General features: G+C 47.5%; 1 protein-coding gene across 2 annotated transcripts; it reads right to left on the bottom strand.

Moving 5' to 3' along the window:
* Positions 1–3,978: 3,978 nt before the first annotated feature.
* SAPCD2 (suppressor APC domain containing 2) lies at positions 3,979–11,299 on the bottom strand. Of its 2 annotated transcripts, none has more exons than XM_060250896.1 (6): positions 10,697–11,299; positions 9,928–10,055; positions 6,249–6,395; positions 5,363–5,464; positions 4,762–4,884; positions 3,979–4,634 (listed from the first exon to the last, which is right to left on the bottom strand). In XM_060250896.1, exons 1-6 carry the CDS (start codon positions 11,163–11,165, stop codon positions 4,506–4,508), a joined length of 1,098 nt encoding a protein of 365 aa, XP_060106879.1. In that variant the 5' UTR covers positions 11,166–11,299; the 3' UTR covers positions 3,979–4,505. The 2 variants fall into 2 exon arrangements, with proteins under 2 accessions (XP_060106879.1, XP_060106878.1); XM_060250895.1 differs by having other exon boundaries at positions 9,928–10,058; positions 10,697–11,298.
* Positions 11,300–11,844: the final 545 nt, after the last annotated feature.

Below are 11,844 nucleotides of genomic sequence, written 5' to 3'. Positions count from 1 at the left end.
AGCTGTGTGAGTCATTAGCTGGGCAGACTCCAGGTGGAAGTGCCCAGGTGGTTGTGCCATCTACCTTCATATAATTTATTCTGCAAACGGCCATTTCATCTCGTTGCGACTGCAGTTCCTTCTGGTGGCCTGAAAGAGGATCTTTTCCTTGGCAACCTCAGTTGTCCAACTGGAAGGGAGGAAAAAAAACCTTGCATCAATTAGTATATTTACTAGTTCACTAGTTATATTTATTGGTTGCTTTTCTCCCAAAGCAAGTGACAACAAGTAAAAAGACGATAAAAATACAATTTACATATACAAAAAAAAAAAAAGACAAGAACAAATCGTATCCCAGAGATCAGGCTGGCCCAGATTCAACTGCAGAATCCAGCCCTTTGGCTCGTGGTCTCACACATTCTGCTCAAATCCAATCTCTCGTTCAGTCTCTGTTTATCCAGAAAAATATGCTAAGATTCCCTTCTGTTTTTATTGCGGGGTAGGGACATAACCCTCCACAGTCACATTTATACACAAGTATTTTTTTAAAAAACCCAAAGACAACAGTTAAAAACACTACATATAAGATCACAGCTACATACAGGAGTTCAGACTGTAAACACATTAGGTAGGAGTGTACCATGGATCAAAGAGAAAGAAGGGAAAGTATCTGTACAGTATCTTAGTGCTAAGGTACAATACAGCTGTGTGTAGACTGAGGAATCATACAGTGAAGCAGCTCAAGTTTGTCTTTGCACAACGAGAATCTGAACCAAACATCTAAAGGCAATAGATGCCCATCTCTTAAGAAAATTCTCAGTCCTGTACATGAATATTGTAAAACAACACAACAAAACATATAAAAATATCAACCATGGGAAAATGTTATTCTACATACATACATACACACACAAATTAGGAGTGGTCCTTGAGCCCCCTCCTCAATGACCTTAGCTTAATAGCTGAGGTGCTATGTTCATAATGCTCATAAACATTCCAACTGTTCATAAACATTCCAACTGTTCAGTTAAAGTGTCAGTGGTGAGACGTGGTACAAGCCAGTTTGGCAGGGTAAAGAAAAAAAACAGGAAACTGGCAAGGAAGCTGAAAGAATGAAAAACAGAGGGAGAGAATGGAAAAGGCAGAATGTTGCAGGATGAGGGGTAGTTCAGACAGTGTATCGAAAAGCAGTAAGCAGGAGAGATAGGTGTATAGGAGCCAAAACCAGGAAGGAAGACTGCACCAGTAATGGGAAGGATTAATAACAGTTAAAAGAGCCCATGCCAAACTATCTACCTCATGAGGACTAGAAGGTTTGGCTCTTCAAGATGAGGATTACATCATAACCTTGACAGATGCAAGATCACCTGCCTGCATCAGAAAATATACTACCTGATTCTTTCAAATGGGCTTGGCCCTACACTTTTCCAATATGGGCAGTGCCTTACCTGTTTGCACCCTCCTCCCTGACCTTAGCTTGAATGATCCATGGGAGGATGGGTAGGTGGACAAAAGAAGGGATGACGTGGGTAAAGGATTTCACCCAGGAGACTCTATAAAGATATACAAAGTCACAGCTACAGAAGCAATCAAAACATTCTGCAACCAAGCTTTCTGAAGGTCCAGCTGAAGAGGCAGGAAACATTTATCAGTTTTAAACAAATAAACAAACCAATTAGTCTGCATGAGATACACAGCTCAGCATGCACCCTTGGATTTTCATCTGGGAAGGGGAGGTAGAGGAAGCATGGATATTTGCACACCAGTTTGAACCAAACAATGATAACTGTTCCTGCAAGGCTGCAGCAAGATGTGCCAAATCTTCCTGCCCCAGAAACTCCCATTCTCTCTCTGCCTGCCCTCTAGGGTTGCCACGTCCAGTTCAAGAAATATCTGGGGACTTTGGAGGTGGAGCCAGGAGCAAGGTTGTGACAAGTATGATTGAACTCCAAAGGGAGTTCTAGCCATCACATTTAAAGGGACCACACACCATTAAAATGCCTTCCCTCCATTGAAAATAATGGATAGGGGCACCTTCTCTGGGGGCTCATAAAATTGGACCCCCTGGTCCAATCTTTTTGAAACTTGGAGGGTATTTTGGGGAGAGGACACTGGATGCTATGCTGAAAATTTGGTGCCTCTATCTAAAAAAAAAACAGCACCCCCCTCAAGCCCCAGATACCTGCAGATCAATTCTCCATTGGTCTCCATAGGGAATAATGGAGTGTCCAGCAAACACTCCCCCCCCCACGCTTTCTGATGACCCAGAAGCGGGGGAGTCCCCTGCCTCCACCTGGGGATTGGCAACCCTGCTGCCCTTATGTTTTGTATTTCTAAGCAACTGCCACTGTATCAACTGCACCTAAACATACCAGCAGTTTCTAAGTACTTATAGGTGAATCCAAGGATGGAGGAGATCCAGACTTTGCCTGTAATTATTTCTGAGCCTGGAGGAACCCTGTCTTCATTTGTGCTTTCAAAACAGTTCCAGAAGTTAGAACATGTTTGAATTTTAATGTAGTTCCACAGCACCCCCTGCTGGCACCAGGAACCAAGAGAAAGATGCAGCTTGGATTAAAAGCTAGGACCTGTATTGCAGTGCCAGTGAGCATTTAGTTTGCAGCAGAGATATGCCCTATGTACACAGAATTTTAACATAAGGACATTCTTGTGCCATTCTGTACTTGGCTTTTCTTGGGCCTATTGAGAACTACAAAGCTGAAGCAAAGAGCACAGTTACCAAAAGACCTGACCTTAAGTAGCGTGAGTCTGGCTCAGGCCAATAAGCCAATACACACAGTATCCTATCTTCCAGCAGTGGGAAGTTCTGTCCTCTTTGGATAACAGCTGGGGGAAGGGTTTAAATGGACTGGCTCATCAGCTGTTTGCAAGCCCTCCCCAAGGAAACTGGACAAGAGGGTCAGCAACATGGTGTGGCCTCCCTTTTACCAGACCATGCCATTGGTTAGCTAAGAAGCAGCAAATAGAGGGGAAGAAAGGAAACTGTGGCTGTGATGACAGGAGCTGCCAACACTGGGGTGGGGAGGGTGTCAGATTGGCCCTCTGGAGTTCAGAATCCCAGCTTCCCCACCATGGATTTTGCAAAGGCTTGCTTAATGAAAAGGCTGCATGCACTTTAGAAGAAAAAAGAAGATTAACAATGGAGCTGATTTTCAGCCATGTGCAGGATTTAGGCCTCCGATTGCCAACTTCTTCAGCTGGAGCAGTGCAAGAAGACAAGAGTGTCCTCAGTCGAACTGATGATCCTGGGTCAAGATATCATTTCTTGGCCTGGAGTCTAAGGAGCAAAAGACTCGGAGGATGGTGCTTGGTTTCTTCTTCTTGCTCTGATTCAGTAAAGGTGGGCGTGCTTCTCTGTTCAGCCTCCCCTCAGAGCTGAGAGTCCATCCTTGGCTGAAGGGGGCAGAAGGGAAATGCTGAGTCACTTCTGAGCCCACCTCCTTCTTTGAGTTTCAAGTCTTTCAAGCCACCATGCTATAGGCAGGTCCATTCATATTGTGGGTCTGATGCTGTCTGAGGGGCATTTGGTGAAAAAAAGACAAGAAAAGAAATAGTAGGGGAAGTTTGGAGAAAGTGGTTCAAGGCAGCCAGTTACAGGAAGGACTGTTTTGAGGAAGGCTGCTCTGCATAGGCTCAGGAGCTCTTGTGTCTAGCACGCAGGGAAAGCCTGTTAGCAAAGGAGACTTCATTTCTGGATAGCCCAGGCTAGCCTGATCTTGTCAGATTTTGGAAACTAAGCAGGGTTAGCCTTGGCTACTATTTGGAAGGGCGACCTCCAAGGGGTGTGATGCAGAGGCAGGCAATGGCAGACCACCTCCGAAACCTCTCTTGCCTTAAAAACAAGTCTAGCTCACCACCTAGTGGTGCATAATGCTAAAAGATCTACAACTTCCGGCTGCCAAACTCTCTCAGGATCTCCTGCCTATACTACACACAATGTTGTATGACAATTGTTATTCTAGGATTGGAGCTACTTTGGAAATATGTTCCGGAGTTTCATCTGAAGTGTGGGTCTTGCAATCAGATTAGGAACTTTGGGGTGAGTCCCTGATATTCCTGAAATATTGCAGGCTCTTTTTCCACAACAAAGTGGAAGCTATGCTGCTGGAAAGAGGAAGGAGAGGACTTCAGCACCAAGGAAGAGAATCAGTGCATCAAAACTGGGGCAAAGGATCTGCTATGTGACCACACACAGTGGAACAGTGTCAGAGAAAGGATAAAAGAGAACACCTTTGTTTTGGGGGGAATAAACAAAAGGTGGATCCAGGGGGTCAGCTGAATGGAGAAACGCAGTCCCGCACTCCTGTTTCATGGACCAGAAAAGCACATGGGCATGCCTTGTTAAGATGTCCAGCTGTATCAAAGATACAGAGCTAATGTCTCAAGGCCCAGAATGAGAGTCAGGTGTGAATTACAACCTCAGACACTGCAAGCAGTTGACACCCAGGGCTGAGGTTATCAAAAAGCCGCCCCCCACCCCCAAAGAGCAAAGCCAAAGGCCCAATCTAGATGAAGGTGGAATCCAACTGGCTGGTTTCACGGTTGTTCTGGGCCCGAGCTTCAAACAGCTGCTTGATGAGGGCTGATTTCTCCTGCTCCAGCTGAGTGATGCGCTTGCTCTTATCTGTCACCTCCTGCAGAGCAAACAAAGAGCCAGTTACCCATCCACAACTGGCCTAGGGCAGCAGAAATCAACTTGGAATTAGCTGGATTTTCTGCTTTGTACAAAGAGCACAAGCCCCTCGCCCACCACTGGCTCACCTTGGTAAGAAGCCGATTCTGTTCTTTCAACATATTGATGGTCTGCTGGGGCCCTGCCAGTGGAGGGGAGGACACGGCTGCACATTCGGGGCTATTCACAGCTGCAGAACAGGCATTAGGAGGCTGGAAGAGGGGAAAGGAAGGCAGCTTATTAAAAAATTGTATCTGTTCTGCACAGCCAAAGATATTGGCACTGGGCTCAGGACCCTTAGAATGGAGGAAGAAGAGGAAGGAGGAGAAGTTGGTTTTATACCCGACCGTTCACTACTTGGAGTCTCAGAGCAGCTTACAATCACCTTCTCTTCCTCTCCCCACAACAGGCACCCTGTGAGGCAGGTGGGGCTGAGAGAGTTCTGAGAGCGACTGGCCCAAGGTCACCTAGCAGGCTTCGTGAGGTGGAATGGGGAATCAGACCCATTTCTCCAGAATAGAGCTTGCTGCTCTTGACCACTACACCAAATTGGCTCTCTAGATTTCTAGTCCACCGAAATTTCAGAAGCCATAGGGGTCACTGAAAGAAAATGCCTGGCAGTGGCAAGAGGCACCATCTCAGAAGCTCCACTGTTTCCCCCTATGTCTACCCTGAAATTGAACCCCTCACCTTGGCTGAAAGAGACCACAGTTCACAGAGACAGCGGTTCAGTTCTTGCAGCTTGGGCAGGAGGTGGCTCAGCTGGCTCAGATTGCCTTCAGCAAGCAAGCCCTGGGTGAGAAGGCAGGGAGGGAGGACAAGGAGTTAACAACATTACCAGGTAAGCCCTGATTCCATCAGACTGCTGCACATCAGTTTTCGCCTTCCTTGTGACTAGCAAAAGCAGAACCAATGAGGAATAATAAATCACACATATGTGCTCAATGTACATCATTTATGCAAGTCACAGAGTCTGGGACAGGAGAAGTTTCAAGGCAAGAGCCATGCTGCCATGCTGGTTGCTTGTTTTCCACTGGAGGGGGTGGAGTGTGCCACTCCTGTCCCAGCATGCACCTTCCAGCATGCTTCATTTCCCTTCTCAGAGGCTCCTTCAACATTCTGCGGCTGAACTCCTGCAGGATTGGCTGGAGCCTGTCATAACTCCCAAGAAGTCTGTCTCCTGCTCCTAGACTTTGCTCTTTGGCCAGCCCAAGCCTCTCCCTGCATTCTTTTTCAAAAGCAGGGGACTGGGTGGGGAGGAGTCACATTAGTACTGCAGCAGGTATTGGATTGGGTAAACCAACAATGGCCATACGGAATAACAAAACAAACTAGCACCAGCACCCTGTTGGCTTTCTGCAGTTAGCTCTCCCCAGCAGAAACAGGGAAAGTGCTAATGGCATGCCACACCCAAACGGGCCTTCAGGCTCCACCCACGCCACACAATTGGATGAAGTCACACTGTGGGGAGCTACTTGCCAAACCATGAGGAGGTAAGTCAAAGGGCAACAAATCCCTTGCAAGCTGCTCCTACTTGCAGGAAACACCCCAACTAAACAGCAGCCTTTTTACTCACACTGTGAACTTTGCTTTTGCCCAGTTGCTTCTGGCGTTCTTGCAGAATGCGGATCTCCTGGCGGTACCACTCCCGGGCCTGCTCCACCATCTCCAGCCCTTGCAGCAGAAAATCCTTCTCTTTTTCTAGCTCCTTCATTTGCTGCAGCTGCCAAGACACAAAGCCAAAGATGTTTCAGGTGCCCACCCACAATCACAGCACAGAAGCAGCATTGTGTGCATTTGCATGTCCAAGGAGACAGTTTGCCTTCTATCTACTTCTTTATGTGTTTTCAAACCCACAATTATTCCCAAGGCCAAAAGCCCCTTGGAGACTCCATTATTTCAGGCCTGGGCTAAATTCTCACTCATCACCCCTTGGGGATTTGGGAGCCAGAGGCCCAACAGTGTTTCTATCACTTCCTTTATCTTTTTTTAAGATCAAACTTTTTGTCCCTCTTGCTCTAGATCAGAGGTGGTCAAACTTGCTCAATGTAAGAGCCACATAGAATAAATGTCAGATGTTCGAGAGCCACAAGATATGACCGTCAGATGTTTGAGAGCTGAAAGACATGAGGGAAGGGAGAAAAACAAATGGGAGAGGGAGGGAGAGATGGGAAGAAAGCAACTTTAACTTTAAATGCATTCTCCAAACTGCTGGCTGGCTTGGCTTTGAGAAGTGATTTAAAGAGAGAAATGCCTTCTCCAAGCCGGCCAATGGGGTGATGATGGGGGCTTTGAGAGTGATATAATATGTGTGAAAGAGCCACATATGGCTGGAGATGGTGGAGCAGTAAAGCAGCAACCAAACCTCATGGTCAAAATAATCTCAGCAGGAAATCATCACCAAGCATGCCAAAACAAAATGAAATTCATCAGAAAACGAAGAGGACCTTCCATCAAAATCAGAACCAAAAGCAAAGAGCCCAAACCAGAATGTGGTCCCAATCAGAATGAGACACACACCCATCCACCCCTTTGTCTGGCACCTGACTCTCAGAAGCAAAGGCGACAAGCTACGTCCCAGGGAAGAGTGTTCCAGTGGTGCAGAGTGGTGCCACTGAAAAGCTCCCAGTTTCTGCTCACCACCTACCTATACTCTATTGGAAAACAGAGGAGCACCAACGAAGATCTTCATGCACAAGAAAGTTCATAAAGGAAGAGACATAACATCTCTATGTGCACACACATATATTCAAATGACACAAGAACCAAAATTCAGACAGGAAAAGCAGTCTCAGTCAAAAGGAAAGAAGCCCGACCAACCTGCCATTTCCTTCAAAGGTCTATGGAGGAAGAGTCTTCTTGACTGCACCTAGTTAGTTGTGACTTCTGAATGCAGAATATCCAAGTTTGTAGCTGATTTCTTAACCACAAATGTGTACTAATTATGTTTATTAATGACATCTGAATTTACAAACCAGTTTGTTGAGCAGAGCCTTGACTCATGGCTGCCTGGCCACAGAGACAGCAGCACAGGGAGGGTTGTCCTCTCTATTGGGAAGGAGGCACGAAGCAGGAACAAAACCTTGTAGTTTACACATGAATCAGGATTTGTTACTTACATCATGTGGAATAGCTCGAGTTTGTTGTGCAAACAAAGTCTGGAGCTAAAACCTCTGATAATTGCAGATCTTATTTCAGCAATGTGCCCATCTTTTGAAATGCCATTGCTGAAAGACTTTCAAGCGTCCCCTGGCAACCAAGAGGACTAGAAGCTTGGATTAAAACAAACTCAAGAAAACACCAAAGCAGAAAGTCTTGTGAAGCTGAGTATGTGGCCATCACCACACTGAGCTTCTTCCCATAGCCCCACAATGTACACACAGATCCGAGTATATTCAGTAGTCTCTCTTTTTGGAAGTTAGCCACAGAAATATATCTGTCACATTTTTATTCCTCCCCTCCCCACAAGTAGCTCAGGGCAACAACCACAGTGCTCCCTACCTCTATTTTGTCCTCACAGCAACCATGCAAGTTAGGCTGAGAAAGTGTGATGGGCTCAAGATTAAGGAGTTTTGTGACTAAGTGGAGATTTGAAGAATCCAGATCTGTCTAGTTCCCACCCAAAACTCCAGCTGCTCTAACCACTCTGGCTGTGTCAACCCATAGCTCCTTTCTATTCTCTACTCTTCAGCCAACCACCTTCCTATCCCTTTGCCCCAAAGTATACATAAACCCTCAAAAGTCTAGAATTAAAGTGTGCAAATTACCACAACACCACCCTTGCACACCCAACCCACAGAAGGACGTACCCAGAGGAAAAACCTGAGCGCTTTGCGGCTGTGCAGGCTGTTGGTCAGAGGCACAAAGAGGGTGCTGTATGCCACAAGGACCCCCATCCAGCTCCCTTGGCCATCCACAACCGAATGACCTCCCCGGGCTCCTCCTGCCCAGGGCTGACCTGTTACCATGGTGACAGGAGAAAAGGCCAGCATCCCGCCAGAGACAGAGGGCATCCTGTCTGCAGCTGATCGAAGATCCTGGGGATGTGGGAGGAGGTGGCGGCACAGAGAAAATAGAGAGATGGGGAGAGGAGCTTGTACCCACTACAGGAGGAGGGAGGGAGGAAGGGGGAAAAGAGGCCACCTGAGTGAACAGACTCCAGCAAAAGGCCACATCCCAGCTGCGGCAAGCCACAAGAGACCCCACTAGGCCGATCAATCCGGATCAGTGAGGGATGAGTGAGTAAGCCTGCTGTTAGCTGAGAGCAAACACACAGAAACACACTAATGGAGTGAGAAATATATTCCACGTTGAAGAGGGGGAGAGAAACAAGAGACTCACATTCTGGGATAAAGAAAGGCTGAGTTCCTTTTATTTGGGCTTAAATATCCTTTTAAAATCCACCAATGTGATTGGGCCAAAATTAATCTAATTAAGTTTATCTCATTCCAGTTTAATCCCAGCCAGCTAAAAAGTCAACCCCAAAGGTGGGAAAATGCCCAGTCTTGGACTTTGGCAAGTCTTAAGAGGAAGGGAGTTCCACAGTTCTGGGGTAGCCACTTGGCATACTTTTGCCCACAATGCATCCAGCACACTGATAGGCACATTTGGCAGAACAAAGGGATGGCAAGGAGGGTGTCCATAAGAAGGATATGTGAGTCCAGAAATTAGCCAAGCTTATGACACTGCTGTCAGGATGGATTTGCACATTCTTGTCCATCACCTAGCATCACTGCTCTACCACTGACTATGGGGATCCTAAATGATCAGTTGTTTTTGTGACTGTAATCCAAAGAAATACATGATTGGTACCAGAGATGCACCCACAACACGCACAATAAGGATACCTGCAAGAGAAGCTTGGTGCCAAACTTATCTTCCTAGCAACGCTGTACTAGTCTGAACACACCTGCACTGTAAAAGACACCCACAATCCAGATTAAACCTGGATTAGGCAACTGGCACCAAAGGGGGCTTTGAGCGTATGTCTCTCCAACAGCAGCAGGCTGCCACAGCACATGGCAAAACCGCTTTTGCAACAGAGCGGATTTTCAAAAAGCATCTTTATGCAACACAGCACAAGGGGCTGAGGTTGGAAGCAGGGAGGGAAGAATCAGAAATGCACCAAGGGCAGTCCAAGCAGACTTGACGCAGCCTACAGATCCTAGCTGTCATTTATGTCATGAAACAGGAAGAAAGTCCAAGTAGATTTTCCATCTCTTGTGCTAGAACGTTGGACAGAAGGGCCTGCCTACCATGCCATAGTCCACGCCATTCGTGAGGGTGTGTCTCCTGTGTCCACAGCGGCCCCGCTGCTGTCTTCGGGCCTCCCCCAGGCCCTTCGAGGCAGTCTCGTTTTGTGACAGCTTCCACCCAGCATCTCCTGCTGTGGATGGACAGCAAGTGAGAGATGTTAAAAGCATTACAAGAGAAGTAATCTAGTTAAGGTGATCTTGGGAATGAACCATGAATGCACTGAGAAGGAATCTATGAGGATCTCGCTGTTTCCACATACTACTCTCTCCCCCCTACCACCACGCCCCTCAGTCTGTTTCTCAGATCAATTCCAGCATGAAGGAAGTATTTCTTTTGATTCCTGCATTACACCCAAGGAAATATATGGAAACGAAAGAGTCTTCACACATGCTGATCCCAGTTGAACTGCCAGCAATCTCAAAACAGGTCTTTTTGAAATCCCGGTCTCCTCTACAAAAAGAGAGGTTCTGGTGCGTTTAATGCTGGGTATGTGAGGGCGAATTTATTAACATCCCCCACACGTCTTATAGGGAGCGACGCCCCTCCCGTTTTTGTGAAGCAGGACAGGCTGAGAGAGAACAATTAATGTAAAGATTAGCTCCAATGTATAGAGGCAACTCTGAACTTGGTAGAAGACACTCTCATCGACAGTAAGAAATAACTATGGCGTGTGTCCTTAGAAGCTAGGCTTAGGCGTTCAGGGCTCTTCCGGGGCTGAGCCTCGGTTCCTGTTCAGTATCGCCTCTTCCTCCTTTCTCCCTCACTCACCCTCTCTCTTGCATTGATTCGGTTCCACCCGAGGGTTGGGAATCTTTTCCAGGCTTCGAGAAGCGCCTCCGCTTCTTCCCAGTCGGTTCTCTGTAACGGGCTCTCTGACTTCTTCTCTGAGCCCTGGACCCTTGCTGTTGCTACCGATCGTCGGACTGGGGCTTTTGTCCGAGGTGAGCAGAGACGCTCGCAATCCCAGCACAAACCTCTCGAAGGTGAGGTAGCCGCTGGCCGGGGCGGCTCGGCGGAGCCCCTCTAAGACGCCCCGCGGCAACTCCCTGGCCTCAGTTCCTTGCTGCAGCCAGCGGGACTCGATCTCCCGCAGGTGCACATAGCCCCTCCGGCGATCGTCCAGGATGTCGAAGAGGGTCCGCAAACTTTGTAGGAAAGCTTTTGGTAGCCCCTCGGTGCTGCAAGCCGGCTCCTCTGGGAGCAGCGAGCGCCCATCACTGCCGCGCTCCGGCGCCATGGTAGCCAGCACGGCGCGCGCTTCCTTCGTCTCCGGAGTCCTGGGGAAAGTTCCGAAAATTGTTACACAAAATCCCGACTCCAAAAGTTTTCCGAACGTTCCAAAGGAATGAATGGGACCTCCCTTTGTGACGTCGACGCTATTTGCATCTACTTCTCCCTCATTGGCTGGTGTGGGAGTGCCCTCCAAACGGATTGGCCGAGGGACCATCGAGCCGGTTTGATTTTTCCCGGGGTAGTTTTTGCCATACCGTGTGGAAAAAGTTTTTGTTAGTCTTAAACTCCGGGCAAAAAAACTGAGAGGCCCCTGAGCTCCCTCAGGCCCGGCTATGTCTGCTTGAGCCCTCCCTCCTTGTCACTGCTACGGGAAAGGGTAAATGGAATTAATCAGAACTGACAGATTAAATTGCTTTTTCACATAAATTACTGGTCCCAATCACAAGCTGCAGCAAGCGCCTTTAGTTTATGGAGGTCTCAGATGGGAAATCCGCAGGTTCACTGAATCCTTTATGACAGTTCTGCAAAGCCAACTGCTTCTTACTAGAGATTCAGGAGTGCACTGGCGGAAGGTGAATTCACCATTATATCCCTGCCCAAGCTCTAAGTCAACACTTGAACTTCTCACATGTGCAGAATTAAATATAGACACCTAGGAGAGTCGTTTCTGCTGCTTTTGTTTG

This window comes from Heteronotia binoei, chromosome 12 (assembly GCF_032191835.1).
Source record: "Heteronotia binoei isolate CCM8104 ecotype False Entrance Well chromosome 12, APGP_CSIRO_Hbin_v1, whole genome shotgun sequence".
Lineage (NCBI taxonomy): Eukaryota > Metazoa > Chordata > Lepidosauria > Squamata > Gekkonidae > Heteronotia > Heteronotia binoei.
Note: the sequence above shows the minus strand (reverse complement) of the source record. Positions and strands in the feature narration are given on the sequence as shown.